The sequence below is a fragment of the Drosophila teissieri genome, chromosome X (assembly GCF_016746235.2).
Source record: "Drosophila teissieri strain GT53w chromosome X, Prin_Dtei_1.1, whole genome shotgun sequence".
NCBI lineage: Eukaryota > Metazoa > Arthropoda > Insecta > Diptera > Drosophilidae > Drosophila > Drosophila teissieri.
In genome coordinates, this window is record NC_053034.1 from 2,719,069 (window position 1) to 2,735,385 (window position 16,317).

The following is a 16,317-nucleotide window of genomic DNA, read 5'->3' on the forward strand; positions in this document are numbered from 1 at the left end:
CGTGTTAGTGTGAGCACGAGTGCCCGTATGCGGCATTCAGCGGGACTTGTTCTTGTGTGCGTGCACCGCATTTCGCCGGCTATTGCGCATTGTCGGCGACACGGGCATAGTTCCGCCACTTCAGCGTCAACTTTGGAGGTGCTCGGATCGGCTCGTATTTCGACAACACCTTCGCAGACAAGGCCAAATTGCTGAGCACCGCGCAAGACGCCAGAAACGACGGCGGAGAGTAACCTAACGTAAGTACTGTTGAATATTATTAATCAAGTGCAATAGTGGTAAAAACGGGAAGTGTGCAGCAAAGAAAAAAAAAACCAATTGTTGAGGCCAGCAAAAAAGTCATGCTCTTGTGTGCCTTTGTGTTCGTTCAAATTTGCGCCGCATGTGTGTGAGCTTTTGCGACTGTGTTTGTGAGTGTGTCTGCATAAGTTTCCCGCAGAACTTATCGTGAGAAGAATCCCATCGCCTTTTATATAAACATTCTTTCATACATCAATTCGAATACGCGCCGTCCCGGTCCCGAGCGAGAGCTGAAAGGACATTTATAATCAATAATGGCGTATTACGGGCTGGAGTGTAAAAAGTTTAATTACCTTATCGATAAATCGTTTGGATATATCGATAACTTGTATTCTATAAACCTTGATTTGCCAGTTACTACTACGTAGTATGTGGAAGGAAAGCTTCGTATCTTTTATAGAATATACTATTTTTAACCAGGGTCTCAAGGGGAGTCGATCTCGGCTGTTTGTCCGTTTGTCTGTCCGTATAAATATCGAGATATCGGAAAATATTCGACCTAAAGAGCTAAGATTAGGGCAACAGATTCTAATGACGCCCAAGCGGCGCAATTATTGATGCTTAGTATTTATTTAATTTTTTCCCATAAGGATCCCTTGCGGAAAAGAGTCTAGTATTCCTTGCAACATATATTACTTTACCGATTGGTTAACCGGATTTCTCCATCAACTCCTATAACGCACATATGACCGGCTAGTTCTAAGGCGGTGGAGCTTCACAAATATGGATAAACTACAGTACCTCGGAGAAAGAAAGAAATACAACAGCAAGAATGTAAAAGGCAACGAGAGGTACTTTGACCAAAATATGGATAATTTGTTGTGCCCATAAACTATCCTGGAGTAGATATTTTGTTATTAATGAAAAAACTACTCGAGAGACTCGGACTTTGGAAATAACGGCACTATCTGATATTTTTGTAATATCGGCAAAATACACCAACATTTTTCAATCTAAAAAGTAATGGGTATAAATTTATTATAGACAAATGTATTAAGTGCACATATGAATGTAGTGATTACATATTATGTGCATAAAATAGATCTTTTAAACAAACTTGTTAAGCAAGGCAAATGGACAAAGAACATCTCACAAGTGAAAAACTACCGAATTGTGTTAATTCGTATATTATATATTCGCATTGCTGGAAAAATCCCATCGATACTTGAGTGTTACCGATTTGTTGTTGCTTTGACTTGCCAAAAACTTAACCACTTCCTAGTGATTCTTTTGACGTACTCTTCCCACAAAAGGACCGTACAAAATAAAAAATACTATTTTCGTTCAATTATTTCTCGAGAGCCATGTAGTCAAGGCTAGTCAAGAGAATTGATACTTATTAGGCTTTTGCTACAATAATAGTTATCAAGGATGAGAGCAACACGCTTCCGTCGTTGCGAACTTATAGTTCGATTTGACTTAATGAGGGTTAAGTATTAGACCTTCCCATGCCCCAACCGTATCTAAGAACCGATCATAGTGCATGTATTGCCAAAATAATAGATATATTTTTATTGTGTATTTAGCTTTAGCTACTACGCCTTGATAGTTTATAATAATAAGACGCGATTGGATTATTCTTTTTTGTAAAAAGTTCTACCAATGCTCGAAAAGGCGTTAAAGTTTTTTCAAATAAAGCACCTTCATAAATAGATGGTGTCCAATATAGCACTTGGTTAACGAACATGAAGGAACGCTATAGATAGGTGCTTGGACTGCACTATGTCTTATCTTTTCGAAAATAGCAATACCTATTGCATTTTAAACAGATTTTATTTAAAGGATATTAAACATATCCTCCCGGAGTTATTAGAAAAAAACAAACTTGCTGCAAATTTTTGCATTTATTTTTAAAAAGCTCTTTGTTATCATACAACACTAATATAAAGGTGATATTACTTATCTTACCCGCAAATATCGTAGTTTCTTGTATAGTGGAAAATTTTAGTTTTCCATATGGTACCCAGATTATATATTAGCCTCCTTTGTTTCTCCTTTTGTTCGCTCATTTGTAAATTTTTTGGCCGTCTTCTCATTTTGTGTGTATACCAGTTGGGAAATTCGCCGTATTTAGTTCCTGTATACGTATTTGGTATTCTCCGATCGACGAACCCATAAGTCCATTTCGTAATACTGTGAAGTGAAGCCTGCTAAATAAGTTTTTTTGAGAGAGTTCAAACTGCAAAGGTATGTAAGAAGCAGCACGCTTTACCATGCATATATATAATAATGCAGATTAAATATGATAAATGATCAACAATAAGTTTGGAATGTAACATTGGGGGAATCTCTGCTGCTCTTCTAGAATATCTATATTCTTGATCAGCGCGAGCTGCCACGTCAGTTTAGAACTCTTGGCTTCCTTGGACTTTTTGATTTGCTCAAGAGTCGCTGAATGTTTTAATGTGTGTGTTTCACGTTTCGCAGAAAACTAGGTAGACGCTTATTCGAATGGGTGTTCCCAACTTCAGTTAGTAGGTACGGGATTTGTGAAAGGCATACATATGTACATAAGTGTGTGTATATCTCATGTTTGCTGTTTTATTTACGTTTTCGATCGCAACGCCGTGGGATTGTTTCCTCCGCAAAAACAATAACAACAGCAAGAATATCGAACGTCTTACGCTCTAATACACTGACACTTGGGCGCTGCCAAACGCACACAACTGCTGCTTGCGGCGAATTCAGTTCCACTGACGGCGTGCGCGAGTAGTGATGACACTTTAGCATTATCGATAGTCCGCTGTGCAAAAAATTGTGAAATGTTTGTCATTTTTAAAACATTAAGGAATTAAGGAATTAGGAATTGATTTGCTATGTTGGTTGCTATATGATGGTTGCATTGCATTGCAACGCACTACGATACGATTACACTGCAAGATATTTTATTTTCCTCCGACGTTATCGATTGTTATTGAATCCACCCGGGTCGGTTTCGGCGCCACAGATGTTGTTGTCATGCCTTTGACGACGCCGTTGTGTGCTGCCTCCTTTATAAACGTTAATTAAGTTTGAGAAATGAAAGGAAGTTCTGTTCTGTGTATGCACTGTATATATGAGAAGTCGCGGTTTTAAGAGACATTAATGACACATTAGTTGTGCTCATTCGGTGAGTGATGTGAGCTGAAGTGCCGGAACCGCTGGAATAGAAACCATGCCGTTTAGTTAACCCATCTAATAAATAAACCCCTAACCCCAAACACCCGCAGAGGAGTCGGATCCGGGATCGAGCGAACTGTGCATGCTGCAGAATGGAGGACAGCGAGGACGACGTGGTGGAGGTGAGCTGCGATAGGACGATGGAGAAGAAGGTCCGGGCCAAGCTGTTGGAGATCCGTAAGTTTGTGCCCTTTATTCGGCGTGTGCGAAAGGACTTCCAGAAGACTTTGTCCAAAGTTCAGGGCCAGCGTCTGGATGCCCTGGTTGGCCTGCTGGAGCGCGAGTAAGTCATGGACCATGGGACGAACACCGAACTTGGTTATCCATCATATCCACTCCTTCGTTTCAGAAATGTATCGATGAACTCTCTTAACAAGATCGAGGGGATCATCGAAAAGCTAAAGACGCGATTCAAGCCGGTAAGTCCGAGTGCGGGTCACAGGTATGACCACATCTTCTAATCATGTTCCAATCCTTTATTTTCGTTGTGCAGAGGATCGAAGTGGACACTGGCGAAATCATTGATATCAGTGACAACACAGAGTATGATTCCACCGCGTCGACTTCCTCCGGATCAACCACACAGCCGCCATACCAAGGAGCGAATTTCTTAGATAAGGGCGGCCTGTTAAACCGATCACCTCTTTCCTCATCGGCTCTCACAAAGTTAAAGCCCATGGAGGCGGCTAGAAGGTCAAATGGATCACTCAACCTTGCATCAGCGGCTACCAAGGCCAAGCCAGCGACACCAAAGGAACAGGAGCTGGAGCGCAGCTCAAAAGCTTCTTGTTCCATATACACAAAGACTTCTTCTGTGGCTGCCAATTCAAATGCTTCCGGGTCTTTGAACACCCCAAAGACTCCCAGCTCCAAGCCATCAGATGAGGTGCAGCTGACGTCACCAGAACCACGTACCTCCCGTCAAGCTGTTGTTCAGGATATGACGACACCAACCATTCCAGAACCAACATCCCCGGCGGTTAAGAAACTCCATCAGCATTCCACCCCTCCTGGCAGTCGCGGAGTTCTGGCTGCCATGCAGAAGGCTTTAATGGAAGAGAAGAAGCAGCGTGCTAGCGCGCAAAAAGCGACAACAAACGCTGCACCGCAGCCAGAGGTGAATTTCTCGCGGCGATCTTATACAACATCGCCACAGTTAACCCGCCGCTCACCAGCAAAGCCGGTGCATGCGGATAGCCCGGATTTTGCGCGCCGGAGCACATCGCTTGTGCAGCCTGCTTCTCGGCAAGAAGCCTCTCCAAGGCAATCCAGAAAAGACGTACCCATATCGTCGTCGGTACAGGATTTACCAGCTTCGGTCAGTGCCAGCACACCAAGCCCCGCAAATACGCTTGAGGAAGCCCGCAAGAAGCTGGCAGCCTTGCGAGATGGAGCAGGAACGGCCCCATGTATGCCTCCACTGTCCTCAAACATAAACGATCCACGCGGCAGAAAGGCCCAAAACCTGCCTAAAACGAACATCAATAATGACAACGACATTAGCTTAACACTGCCGCCGCCTATGCGAACACCCTCGCCTATTCCGCCGCCACCGAGCATGAGGCCCGGTTCGTGGGCACCATTTTCAAATGCTTCCCTGGAGAGCGGCTTTGTAATCCAGCGTGCTCCGCGGCGCAACTCAGTATCTCCGGGAGATTCTCGAGCCTTTGGGGATGCTTTGGCACAGGACCCTGGCCTTGAACCCAGGTCCTTCTATGACATTGATTCCCGAGAACCACGTGACCCTCGCATCTGGAAAAACAAGTCCGCCCAGCAGCAGCAGCAGCAACAGCATCTGACGCCTCAGGCACAAGTTCCGCCGTATGCCAGTGACCCGCGTCGTGCTACAAGGATCTACAGCGGTTACGAAGAGTCGGCCAATAGAGGGCAATCTAATAGTAATAATAATAATCATAATCAGAATGTAAACGCCAATGGAAATTCATGCAAGTCCAACTGGAGTGGCAATCAAAATGGAAACGGTCCAAACCCAAGACCCTTTCCGAACAATCAAAATGGGAATGAATATGCTGGTGGGTTTAATGGATCGCATAGTTTCAGGGGTGGATTCCGTGGCGGCCACAGCAACCGGGGCTTTGGCAATCCAGGTTCCCGCTATGAGCGACCCAAAGACGTGCCTCGTACATATGGCGAGCACCGCAAAGCCAAGGCCCGCGCTGAGGCGGAGGCCAAGGCAAAGGCTGCGGCGGAGCTACGTCAATTGGAAGCGGAAGTTATGCGGCACCTGGAAGCCGAAGGAAAGCGTAGACAGCTTGCCGCCGAAAAGAAGCAAAAGTCGGATGAGAGCGAGGCGGAGAAGTCGACAACGCCGGTGACGAATTTGCCGGAATTGGACACCTCCTACCGCAACGTTACTCTCGGTCCGTTAAGCAAAAAGCTAGACTTTCGAATACCGAAGAAAACGCTACCAGCGGCAGCGACAATTACCTCAACAAGCCCAGTCAATGGAAATGGGGATAATTTAAGCTGCTCCTCAAATTCCCCCGCAAGCAAAAGCTGTGATGCCAAACAGGACAAAGATACTTATAAGAATAAAGATAGACATTTAGATAAGACTAAGCATAAAGACAAGGTAGATAAGGGCAAAGAAAAGCCGGAGAACACTCTGGATAAGTCTGAGAAGCATCACAAATCGCAGGAAAAGAAGGCCAACGACAAGGAGAAGAACAAGTCCGACAAAAAGGAGAAGAAGAGACTGAATAGGGAGCATGAAAAGAAATCGAAAGCCGAGAGCTCCCGCGAGCTTATGGACTCGAATAGCGTGGTCAGTGAGGACAGCTCGGAAAATACAGACAATTTGGAAAATGAACCGCCACCTAGCGAGACCAACTCGTCTCCAGTGCCAGAGCTAGCTCCCAGCACTCCGGACAGTCAGCAGGCCCAGCCAGTGAGTGAAGAGTTGGACATCCTGGCCAAGAGCCGTAAAACATCTGGAACTGGAACAAAGTCTTCCCTTACGTCTTCAGCAAAAGCTGCACCAAAGCGACGGAGATGCACCACAGATGGTGGAGATGAGGACACGTTGGAAAAACCGACTAAAAAGAACTGTGGGACGTGGGATGCAAAGCCTGCCAATGAAAAATCGGAGGATGATACCATCGAAGAAAATAAATCCACCAAGAAAGTAAGTAAAGAGGGCGACGAGAAGAAAGAGAGCACCGAGGAGGATACTGAATTGGATAAGCCTCCAAAGATCTCCAAGATAAAAATTGTCCTTGGTCCCAATGCCCATTCACTGGTGGTGCATTCTGATGATGGCATCAAGAGCAGGGAACAAAAGTTCATGGACAACAAAACATTTGATGATGACCACGATGATGAGGAGGTGCCCGGTCCTTCACTTCAATTCCTACACCGGATCACGAAGCGACGTAGCTCCATGGCTCCTACATACAGTAAGCCATTGGTGGACAAGGATAAGATTTCTTCCAGTTATACCTACGAGGACCTGCCGGAGCAGAAACGCGAGTCTCAGAACGCCCGAAACCTGGCCAACATGTTCAAGAAAACTGATGACAACTGCAGCTTATCCACGCACAACATTATTACCGGCAAACGTCGCACTCGCGGATGTGAGGCCTCCTTTAACGAGACCCAATTGAGTCGAAGCTGCTTTGGCCTAGGCCAGATAAACAGGACGCGGGCAAAGGTCAGCGAGGGTAAAGCTACCAGGCCAAAAACTCCAGCCCCTGCGAAAGATTCTATGCGTGCTGATGTTAATGCAGTAGCTCCTATTCCCCCTCCAAATCGTAAGCGGAAAAGGCAGACCGTTCACAAGGAATCACCGGATGTGCAAGTGGAGCCTAAAAAGGCTCGCTTGGAGGCCGAGGAGTTGAAGGAGGACAGTGACACACCTGATGAGCGGCCGGCAGAGAACAACGAGGAAGTCTCCCAAATAAAAGAGGATGTAAAGGCCACAGAGCCACTTCCCGTTTCCGAGACTGAAACAACACCAAAGCCCCGAGCGAAACCGCGAAGGAAGCGTAATGAGCTGGACAAGCTCAACGAGGACATTGCGCAGATGTACTACGGCGAGGAAGTGCTACGGGCCACCGGACGCAGGGCTTGTACCCGGCGTTCCCGCTCTCCCTCGCTGGCACGATCCAGTAGCCGGCATTCCCGCACATCCTCTATATCGCAAGGCGATAGCATCTCCACCGTATCGGATTGTAGTTCCATATTCGTGCGAAACACGGCGCGAAGGGGCAAAGCCTTCAGAGCATCCGAAAGCGGCATCAATCGTGCCACGTTTAAGGCAACCATAGATGCAAAAAAACCAATGTTGTGCCGTGTGCGGATCCAGCGATGTGCTGCATTGCTGGAGATGCTTAAGGACCAGGAAAAGAAGGAACAGAAGAAGGAGGATGAGCGGGAGCAAACAAAGCCGTTGAAAAAAAAGAGGAAAAGTAATAAAAATACTATTACTAACATAAATCCCGAATGGCACTCCAAATCGATGGCTGTCATCAAGTGTGTCGTCTGCTCGACGTTGGTTCGCAGAAGCCCCCTCTGTCATTATATGATGTGCCATAAGGAGCACTATGCCGCCCGATTGCCACCCGATGTGCTTACAGAGCTGCGAGCTGGTCGCGGAAATCGCCCGGATTACTGGATTTCACAACGCGGCGTCTACACATTGCACTTCACTTGCCCGTTCTGTCAGAAGCCACTGCTCCTCGGCCAAATGGCCCTGATCGATCACCTCTCCGCCCACATGGGCGAGTCGCGATTCCACTGCTCCAGGTGTAATATGCCGCAGAACCGCCTCAGTAGGCTGCAGGCCCACACCGCGACCTGTGGGCCGGGTGCCACGCCTCTGAGTAGCAACAACGGCCGCCTGCCGATGAGTGTTCACGTGTGCCACATCTGCCAGTTTCTGCAGTACAGCAAGGAAAATATGGACCGGCACCTTATTGTTCAGCATGGTCTAACGAAGGAGGAACTGCAGGGTATCGAGCGGGAGGAGTTGGTTATCTGCGACTCAACCGACGTCCCATCTGCGGAGTCGAATGAGGACGGCAGCGTCATTGTGCGAGGAACACAGGACAACAGACCGAAGCCAAGCACATCCAAGCCAGTCAAAAAGAGTAAACAGCAAAAGAAGGCCAATAAGCGCTTCATAAATATGGTCAAAAAATCCGTACGTCTAGTAAAGCGCGAAAGAGAAGAGCAGGATGAACAGAAGGAGGCCCAGGAAGCACAAGTGCAAGTGCAGGAGGACGAAGGGTCGGCGATCAAAATGGAGGCTGATCTGGAAGTGCCGGAGCTACCGCCGCCACCGCCAGAAAGGGAGCCCGTGCTAGTGGTCAATGAGTGTCTAATGAACTCTGAATTGGACGCGGACTTGGAAGAAGTTCTGGAACAGTCCGTTCAAAATACGAGCCTAATGGTGGATGAAAAGCCAGTGGTGCTGCTCAGTGGGTGCACAGAACTTGCGGAGCCTACTGTCTCAAATCCCGAGCCTGCCGATGATTCATCTGCACAAGAAGAAGATAGCGATTCTGATGTGGATGTGGAAACAGTAGTGGCTTCCCCTCAGCCACAGCCTGCGCTGACGGCGACGTCGATGGTTGCGGAAGTCAGTCTAGCCGAATTGGCTGGGGATGTCCTTGATGGGATTGGCAGTGACGGATCCGACGTCGAGAATGATGATGATTCAGAGCAAGAGGATACCAATAACGAAAACGTCGACGAGGCTAATAACAAAACTTGTGATGACGATGATGCGCTTACCGACGAGTGGGTGGATCTGGAAACTGCCAAGAGCAACTCCAAGGCCTCCAAGAGCATTTTCCACGTGTTCAATCGCTTCTGCTCGCGCCTGAACAAAGGACCCCGATCAAGCAAAGCTGTGCCCTCGAGTGGTAGTCAATGCAGCGATGGCAGCAACGAGGACGTCCCTGATCCCAGCGAGCTTATGCCCACAATGCAACCATTGGAGCCGGAGCCGGAGCCAGAGCCAGAGCCACAGCCGGGGGATTTACCCACATCTACGGGTGTTAAGTCGCTATCCAAGCGGGTGGAGAATGTGGCCTTTCGAAAGTCCTCATCAGATGATGACCAAAATCAACTGGCATCCTATTACTGCGTGCAGCCGGGCTGCACTTTCCTCTTTTCCGATGAGCTGGAAGGCCTCGAGAATCACTTTGCATTGGAGCACCCTCTGGTTCGATGGAGCGGCAAATGTGGCATGTGCCATCAAAAACTGAAGGCAACGGGAACGAATCTTGGAATCTCTGAAGAGTTGCGTCACATGAGGGACGTGCACATGAAAGAAAGATCAACGCAACCTCCTCAGCCATCTGCGGAAGAAATTCCAGCCGTTATAGAATTACAGCCTGAGTCTCAACCTGAATCAGAACCTGATCCCGTTCCCGTTCCCGTGCTTTGCAAGCTACGCGTTCGACGCTTCACTGGCGACCGCCTTGTTGCGGATTCACAAGCGGAGAAGAGCCAACCGGAAGAAATAGTTTCAGCGGATGCTGATAATCAGCGAAATGGGATGCTAAGGGATTTGCTGGCTGCGGATCCACGGCCACCCAATCAGCAGTTGGACTTCCACGCCGCCGGTTTGGGCGAGTTCCTTACCGCCAAGCCCGATTCTACGGAGCCGTCAGCGGAGCCGGCCGAGCAGCAGCACGTAATAGTTGGCTATCCGAGTGGATTGGGCTTGAAAATCAGCCAGGTTTTCAGCAGAACTCAAATTTCGGCGGACGCAGTGCTATCGCCAGTCGTTAACGATCCTCTGCCGGTGGAGGCATCTGCTCCTGCCGCCGTTGAAGATAATCGTAATCGATTTAGATGCATGGCCAACAACTGCAATTTCACCGCTCACAAGGTCATGTTCGTCCGCGAGCACATGAAGTTTCACAGCTTCAGTTTCAGCAGCAGCGGTCACCTGAATTGCGCGTACTGCTCCCATGTGGCAGTCGATGTGGATGATTACTTGCGCCACGGAGTGATCATTCACGACCTGGCACCGCGCTCCGATCTGGAGAGTTCCACTGGAGCACCATCTGTTAGCCAGAAAATCCGGGATATGCTCAACCTGCGAGATAGTGCCACCAGCGGCCGTGTTTCAACTGCAGCCACCACCATCACTGCCCAATCGGCCATCAACGGCAATGAGCCAGCGGCGGGGGGATCAACCGCCGTCCCCACCTCTCTGGACTCCCTGTCTGATGTGATCTTGGGTCTGTTCAAATCCACGGGATACAGTGGTGAGTGAACTAGACTATTGCTAATCTGTTTCATATTTCTTAGCCCTCATCTGTATTCCTTGTATCCCTTCACCAGAGGATAAACTATTCGGCTGTCCCATAAGAAGCTGCATCGTGAAGCTGACGGGTGAGCAGTTTGTGAACCATCTGCGCTATCACATCCGTAGCACCCATCTGGGCAGCGGGTCGGTGAGATGCAAGTTCTGCCCCCGGGCGATGCAACCACCGGCACTCCGTACGCATCTGCAACAGTACCACGCCCGCCACAGCATCTTCTGCGGCATTTGTTTGGCCACATCGGTCAACAAGCTCATAATGTTGTATCACATGCGCACGGTGCACTGCAAGGCCTACTCCCGGTCTAACCGGTCGATACAGTTCGTGCCGCTGCCTGTGAAGCCCGACGCTGCCAAGAAAAGTGTAGAAACGCAATGTTTTGTTGCCGTCTTGGAACAGCCCTTTGGCAACCTTCAGATGCAGAATTTTCAGCGCAAGCTGTTCGAGGAAATGGAACTCCGGCGCTCGGGCACAAAGACGGACTTCCGCAGCTCCGAGGTACATCTCCTGCCAACACAGCCAATGTTCCAGCAACCGCTGCGCTGTGCGGAATGCCCCTTCTCCAGCTCGGTAAGGACTAACATGCAGGTGCACCTCTACGAGCACAAAGAGGAGAACATTCGGGAGGCCTACAAAAGGGAGGAAACCCTCTTGGCACCAACTGTTCCGGCGGGGGCAGTGGTGGCACCGCAGAGGCCAGTCATCGATTTGCAAGAACCATCTACTTCTGGGCAAAGTTGTGAAACACCACAACCGCCGCAGCCCGAACCAGTTGTTCCTGGAATCCACAAGCCCATCCAGCCGCCGTTTTGCTTTGTGCCCCCGGATCTACGCTACCGCTGCGGCTTCTTCCTATGTGGCACGCTGTGTTCCTCGGAATCGGCGTTGCGCAAACACATGATGGGTAACCACAAATACTCAGAGGTGGTGAGCTGCCCGCACTGCAATAAATCCCAAGGTCACGTTAGCGTAGAAAAGTACGCGGATCATCTTTCCATGCATAAGCGGTACATCTTTCAATGCGGTGATTGCTCACGCCATAATAGCAGACGTGCCATCGAACGGCACATCCAGGAGCGTCATCACAAAAATGTGGACTTGGTCGTACATCGCCACAGTGACACCAACGGGACGACCGACGCCCGCTGGCTGAAGGCGCGTAAGTGTAGAATTTCACCGACCTTCATCCGAAACGCCATCTCAAGTGTTATTTAACCCCACTCTTTAGCTAAACTGGCGCGCGAAGCCTTAATGGAGTACACGTGTAACCTGTGCCCCCAGTACTTTCCTACGACCGTGCAAGTCATGGCCCATGCAGCGTCCGTTCACGAGCGGAACTACCAGTACCACTGCCCGTACTGTGCCTTTGGTGGAAACTTAGCCACCGTGCTCATTGAACACATTCTTCGCGAGCACCCGGAAAGGGACGTGCAGCCTTTGCAAGTTTACCAGCGCATCGTGTGTAAGAGCAAGCAGACACTGGGCTTCTACTGTACCACATGTCACAAGGCGGCCACTAGCTACCAACAGATGGCTGCACACTGCGAAAAGAAGCACATGTCGCGCTGCCAGGTGCAATGTCCCCACTGCGTCTTCGGGCATTCGCTGGAGCGCCAGGTAGCCTTACACATACACGAGACGCATCCTGATGAAACCGGACTGGCGGTGGTTCAGTTCGAACGTGTGCTCAACGAAATCCCAGACAGCATAAGTTGGGAGATGGGTCGCCCCATCAAAATAGAGCCTGAGAAGGAGAAGGAACAGGACAATGAGCAGGGCGTGTTCCTATCACTAAACCAGAGACGGGAATCAGGAGGAAGGCAATTGCAGGAGGCACAGATTGTAACGGAAGTGGTAGACCTGCTGGATTCAGACGACGAGACGGACGAGCCCAGCGAAAATGATGAACTGGTAAGTGAAATGGGTAATGCAGGGCCTAATTGGAGAGTCTGGTACAGATTATTTACCTTTGGTCAATATTATTCCGCAACAGAAAATCATGGAGTTCGCCTGCACGCACTGCGGCGGAACAAACACGAACTTGTCGGACCTACGCACCCAGCACTGGGCTCGCGATCATCCGGAGCAGCCCTTCTATTTCCGCGTGCAGCCTCTGCTGCTCTGCTGCGAGTGCAAGAGCTTTAAGGGCAACGCAAAGGCACTGCGCGAGCACCTGCTTAGGGGGCACGCCATCCGGAACATAGTGGCTGCGGACATTCGTCAACCGTCGGAGTGCGCGTACTGCGACTACCGCTATACCAACTGGCAGGACCTTGCGCAGCACATCAGTCGGTTGGGTCATCTGCCCAATGATCTGAAGCACGTAACAAATGCTGAACTGGATGCCCTAATGCTGCTCAGTGCCAGTGGAAGTGGTGGGATCGTAAACGAATACTACCAGTGCGGATTGTGCAGTGTGGTGATGCCGACGAAGGCGACTATTGGCCAGCACGGTCAAGTGGAGCACAGCAAGCCAGGCGAGCGTTTTTGCTTCCGGCAGCTGGTGTCGGCGGTGATCTATCACTGTTCCTACTGCATCTTCACTTCGACCGATGAACTGACCACGCTGCGCCATATGTTGGACCACTACAGCCGCTTCCTGGTTTGTCATTTCTGCACGCGCTCCCAGCCTGGTGGCTTCGATGAGTACATCCAGCACTGCTACACTTACCACCGGAACGATATGAAAAGCTTCCGGAAAGTGCATACGTTTATCGATCTGAAGAAGTTCCTTATGCAGGTGCATTACCAATTCCAGAACGGGTTGATTATCACAAAAAGCAGCCTCCGCTATACACGTTATAATACAGAAAGTATAATGCGTAAGCTAGACAATGAGCTAATGACTAAGGCCCAGAGGCCACCAATTCCGCGTCTACATATCAGACTCAAATCGACTGGGGTCCAATTGCAGAGCCGGGAGCAGGAGGCTCAAGTGCAGGAACCTGTCTCGTTGGTGCGGATCGCAAAGCGGCGGAAAACGCTTAATCCTGGCGAACTACTCCGCTTATCCCGTCAGGAGAATGAGGTACAGCCACAGGCGCCGCCCACAGCTGTCGAAACTGCCGCTCCTTCCACTTCGTCGGTGGCGGCTACTTTTGCTACGGCAGGGTCTCTCATCAACATTCTGAAGCGCCGGAACAGTCTCGTTGTTCGCCCTGCTACCAAAAACTTGGATCAACACTAACACCACACCATTATTATTATTATTATTATGTCGTCTATTGATCCCCATTATGCATAATTCGTGCTAGTTTCAAACTATTTAAGAATTGAAAACAATTTTTTTTTAAACTTAAGAGATGATGTTTACTACATTTGTAAGACTAAAAACTGATAAGGACCTTGGAGACTAACTGATATTGGCTTCAATTAATTAAAGTATTGTTTTAATTGAAGTAACCCTCATTTCAACTCGGCTCCCTTAAAAAAGTGGTTTAACGTAGCAGGGAGTAAAGATGAATCTTTAAGCAAACGAAGATTGGAATTGTAGCGGTCGGATTATTTAATATGATCTCTAGATAAAAATTCTATTTGAAATCCGAGATGTTGTTAACGACCGATAAGCATGCGGGTGGTATCTATATCTCGTCCATATACCCATGCTCGTAGGCATGACGGACAATTTTGAAGACCTCCTCGTTGGCCACGTCACCGCCAATGTCCAGAGACAGCTGGTAGCATGCCTGGCCATGCATATCTGTTTCACAGAGACGCGACAATTCAGCGCAGTCCGTCTCACTGCCCATCAGCCAGGGCTTAAAGTGCATGCAGACCATCACACCGTAGAAGGCATATCGCTTGAAGTGGGCCTCAAAGCGTTCGTAACTGTGGATAGCATGGAAATGAGAATCATGGAAATTAAAGAAAAATTTTGTCTCACCCACCTGTAATCAGCTAGGAGCTCTTCAACACGCTCGTCGCTCAATTCATCCCGGTTGCGATGCAGCACTAGTTCCAGCATTTCGCTCATGTACTTGTGGTATTTCTTCAGGAGATCTGCAAAGATCTCTGCCCTGCCCTCGGACGGCGTGTTCATGTACATAAAGAAGCTCAGGTCAATGGCCGTGGTGCTGAAGCGCAACTCTTGAAAATCAATGGTCTTAATGGAATCCACTTGGCCATCGTCGCCATAGTGGAACAACACATTGTTGCGATTGTAGTCTCCATGCAGGAATGTGGCAAAGTGACTATCCGGCTGATCGTCCGCATAGGACGCGGTGCGAATCCTCTCCAGCAGATGCGTGGGATTTGCAAAGTACTTTTCGCGCAGACGCTCGATGGCGACGGCAAAGCCGGCATCTGAGTCCTTTAAAAGCTGCTTTGTCTGCCGATCGTAAAATTCGTAAAAACGATCAAAGGTCACACGATAGGTCATATCGAAGCTGGTTTTTCCTGTGCTGGAGACGAAGGGCAAGTCAACCACGCCCGAACGCAGGCGGGCATGAACCTGCGGCTGCAGTATTCGTATGGCATAGCCTAGGGCATGAAAGGGTCCAATCAGTTTGACCATTGCCTCCAGTTGATCTCGACGGAGAGTCACACGCGGACCCATCTCGTAGCCTTCGCCCTTCAGATGCTTTACAGCCAGGACGGATTCGCGTCCAGTCCCAAGGTCTGCAATATAAGGCAAAGATAAGCAGGGCTAGAGGAATATTTTAGGTCTACACACTATTGACCCTTCCGAACTTGGCAAAGTAGCAGCGCGGCACCCAGTTGGACACCATTTCACTGGACAGATGACTCGTCCGCAGCAGGTGCTCATAGGCAGGCAGGATTTCGGCGTAGGCGAACACCTCGTTGGCGAACTGGATGTACGAGTTGCTCTGCTCTCGGAATTCCTCCGAACCCTTCATAAACTTGACCATAACGACCTCAGTCCACATCCGTTCGGAGGCAACGAGATCCAGCTGCACCGTGTACAGGGCGGACATGAAACCGTCCAACCCAGTGGAGCACTCAACTCGGTGGCCCTCCAGCGTCACCCCCGATCCGAAATACTTAAAGATTTCGTACACCAGGCTGCGCTCGATGTAGTCCAATTGCTGCCGCTGCGTCGACATTGTGCCCTGGCGAATGGAGAGTTGCAATTGCAGTTGATTGTCGCTTTCACGGGCAGTGCGTTAACCTGCCCCCAATTCCCGATATACACATCTATATGCATATGTACGTACAGGCTTCCTGTTCACCAACCAGTTACTGCAATAACTGCGATAACTGCGATCTCTGCGAGACTGTTTGGTGGTCACTTGTGGAGCGATTCTTATATAGTGGCGCTACCATCACGCACTGGAACCCAACCCGCCGCATTCCCCCAACGGGGCGGCAGGCCGGGAGGATCGTGGTGAAATTCATCGAGATACACGTAGAATTAAAGCATTAAAGGCTTTAGGTTGCATATCAGATCAGATCACATATGTATGTATGTATGTAGCTTTACTTGTTAGTTGCGGCACAGCTGATTGCGTGACTATCGGCTATTGCCGGCTGTTCGGCCAGGGCTGCAAAGACAAATGGAAAGTGTTAACAATGTTGTACAATGTTATTTATTTAAGCGAAA

General features: G+C 49.1%; 2 protein-coding genes across 4 annotated transcripts; one reads left to right on the plus strand and one right to left on the minus strand.

Moving 5' to 3' along the window:
- Window positions 1–47: 47 nt before the first annotated feature.
- Window positions 48–13,952, plus strand: LOC122623502. 2 transcript variants are annotated; one of them, XM_043802699.1, is made up of 7 exons: window positions 48–239; window positions 3,510–3,742; window positions 3,809–3,878; window positions 3,953–10,700; window positions 10,777–11,916; window positions 11,986–12,668; window positions 12,751–13,952. In XM_043802699.1, the coding sequence occupies exons 2-7, from the start codon at window positions 3,552–3,554 to the stop codon at window positions 13,942–13,944; spliced, it is 10,026 nt and encodes a 3,341-aa protein (XP_043658634.1). In that variant the 5' UTR covers window positions 48–239; window positions 3,510–3,551; the 3' UTR covers window positions 13,945–13,952. The 2 variants fall into 2 exon arrangements, with proteins under 2 accessions (XP_043658634.1, XP_043658633.1); XM_043802698.1 differs by lacking the exon at window positions 48–239 and adding an exon at window positions 3,252–3,409.
- A 384-nt stretch (window positions 13,953–14,336) lies between these two features.
- On the minus strand, window positions 14,337–16,284 carry LOC122623506. Of its 2 annotated transcripts, XM_043802707.1 has the most exons (4): window positions 15,932–16,281; window positions 15,430–15,826; window positions 14,645–15,374; window positions 14,337–14,585 (listed from the first exon to the last, which is right to left on the minus strand). In XM_043802707.1, exons 2-4 carry the CDS (start codon window positions 15,818–15,820, stop codon window positions 14,339–14,341), a joined length of 1,368 nt encoding a protein of 455 aa, XP_043658642.1. In that variant the 5' UTR covers window positions 15,821–15,826; window positions 15,932–16,281; the 3' UTR covers window positions 14,337–14,338. The 2 variants fall into 2 exon arrangements, with proteins under 2 accessions (XP_043658642.1, XP_043658643.1); XM_043802708.1 differs by having other exon boundaries at window positions 15,430–16,284.
- Window positions 16,285–16,317: the final 33 nt, after the last annotated feature.

What these genes read in the sequence shown, in the direction of transcription:
- LOC122623506 (XM_043802708.1), bottom strand. Translation starts at nt 15,820, where the DNA reads ATGTCGACGCAGCGGCAGCAATTGGACTACATCGAGCGCAGCCTGGTG. An exon ending in CAAGTTCGGAAGGGTCAATA is followed by an intron (nt 15,375 to 15,429) that starts GTGTGTAGACCT and finishes CTTATATTGCAG; the next exon opens with ACCTTGGGACTGGACGCGAA. An exon ending in GAGCTCCTAGCTGATTACAG is followed by an intron (nt 14,586 to 14,644) that starts GTGGGTGAGACA and finishes TGCTATCCACAG; the next exon opens with TTACGAACGCTTTGAGGCCC.
- LOC122623502 (XM_043802699.1), top strand. Translation starts at nt 3,552, where the DNA reads ATGGAGGACAGCGAGGACGACGTGGTGGAGGTGAGCTGCGATAGGACG. An exon ending in TAAAGACGCGATTCAAGCCG is followed by an intron (nt 3,879 to 3,952) that starts GTAAGTCCGAGT and finishes TTCGTTGTGCAG; the next exon opens with AGGATCGAAGTGGACACTGG. An exon ending in CCAGCGAAAATGATGAACTG is followed by an intron (nt 12,669 to 12,750) that starts GTAAGTGAAATG and finishes ATTCCGCAACAG; the next exon opens with AAAATCATGGAGTTCGCCTG.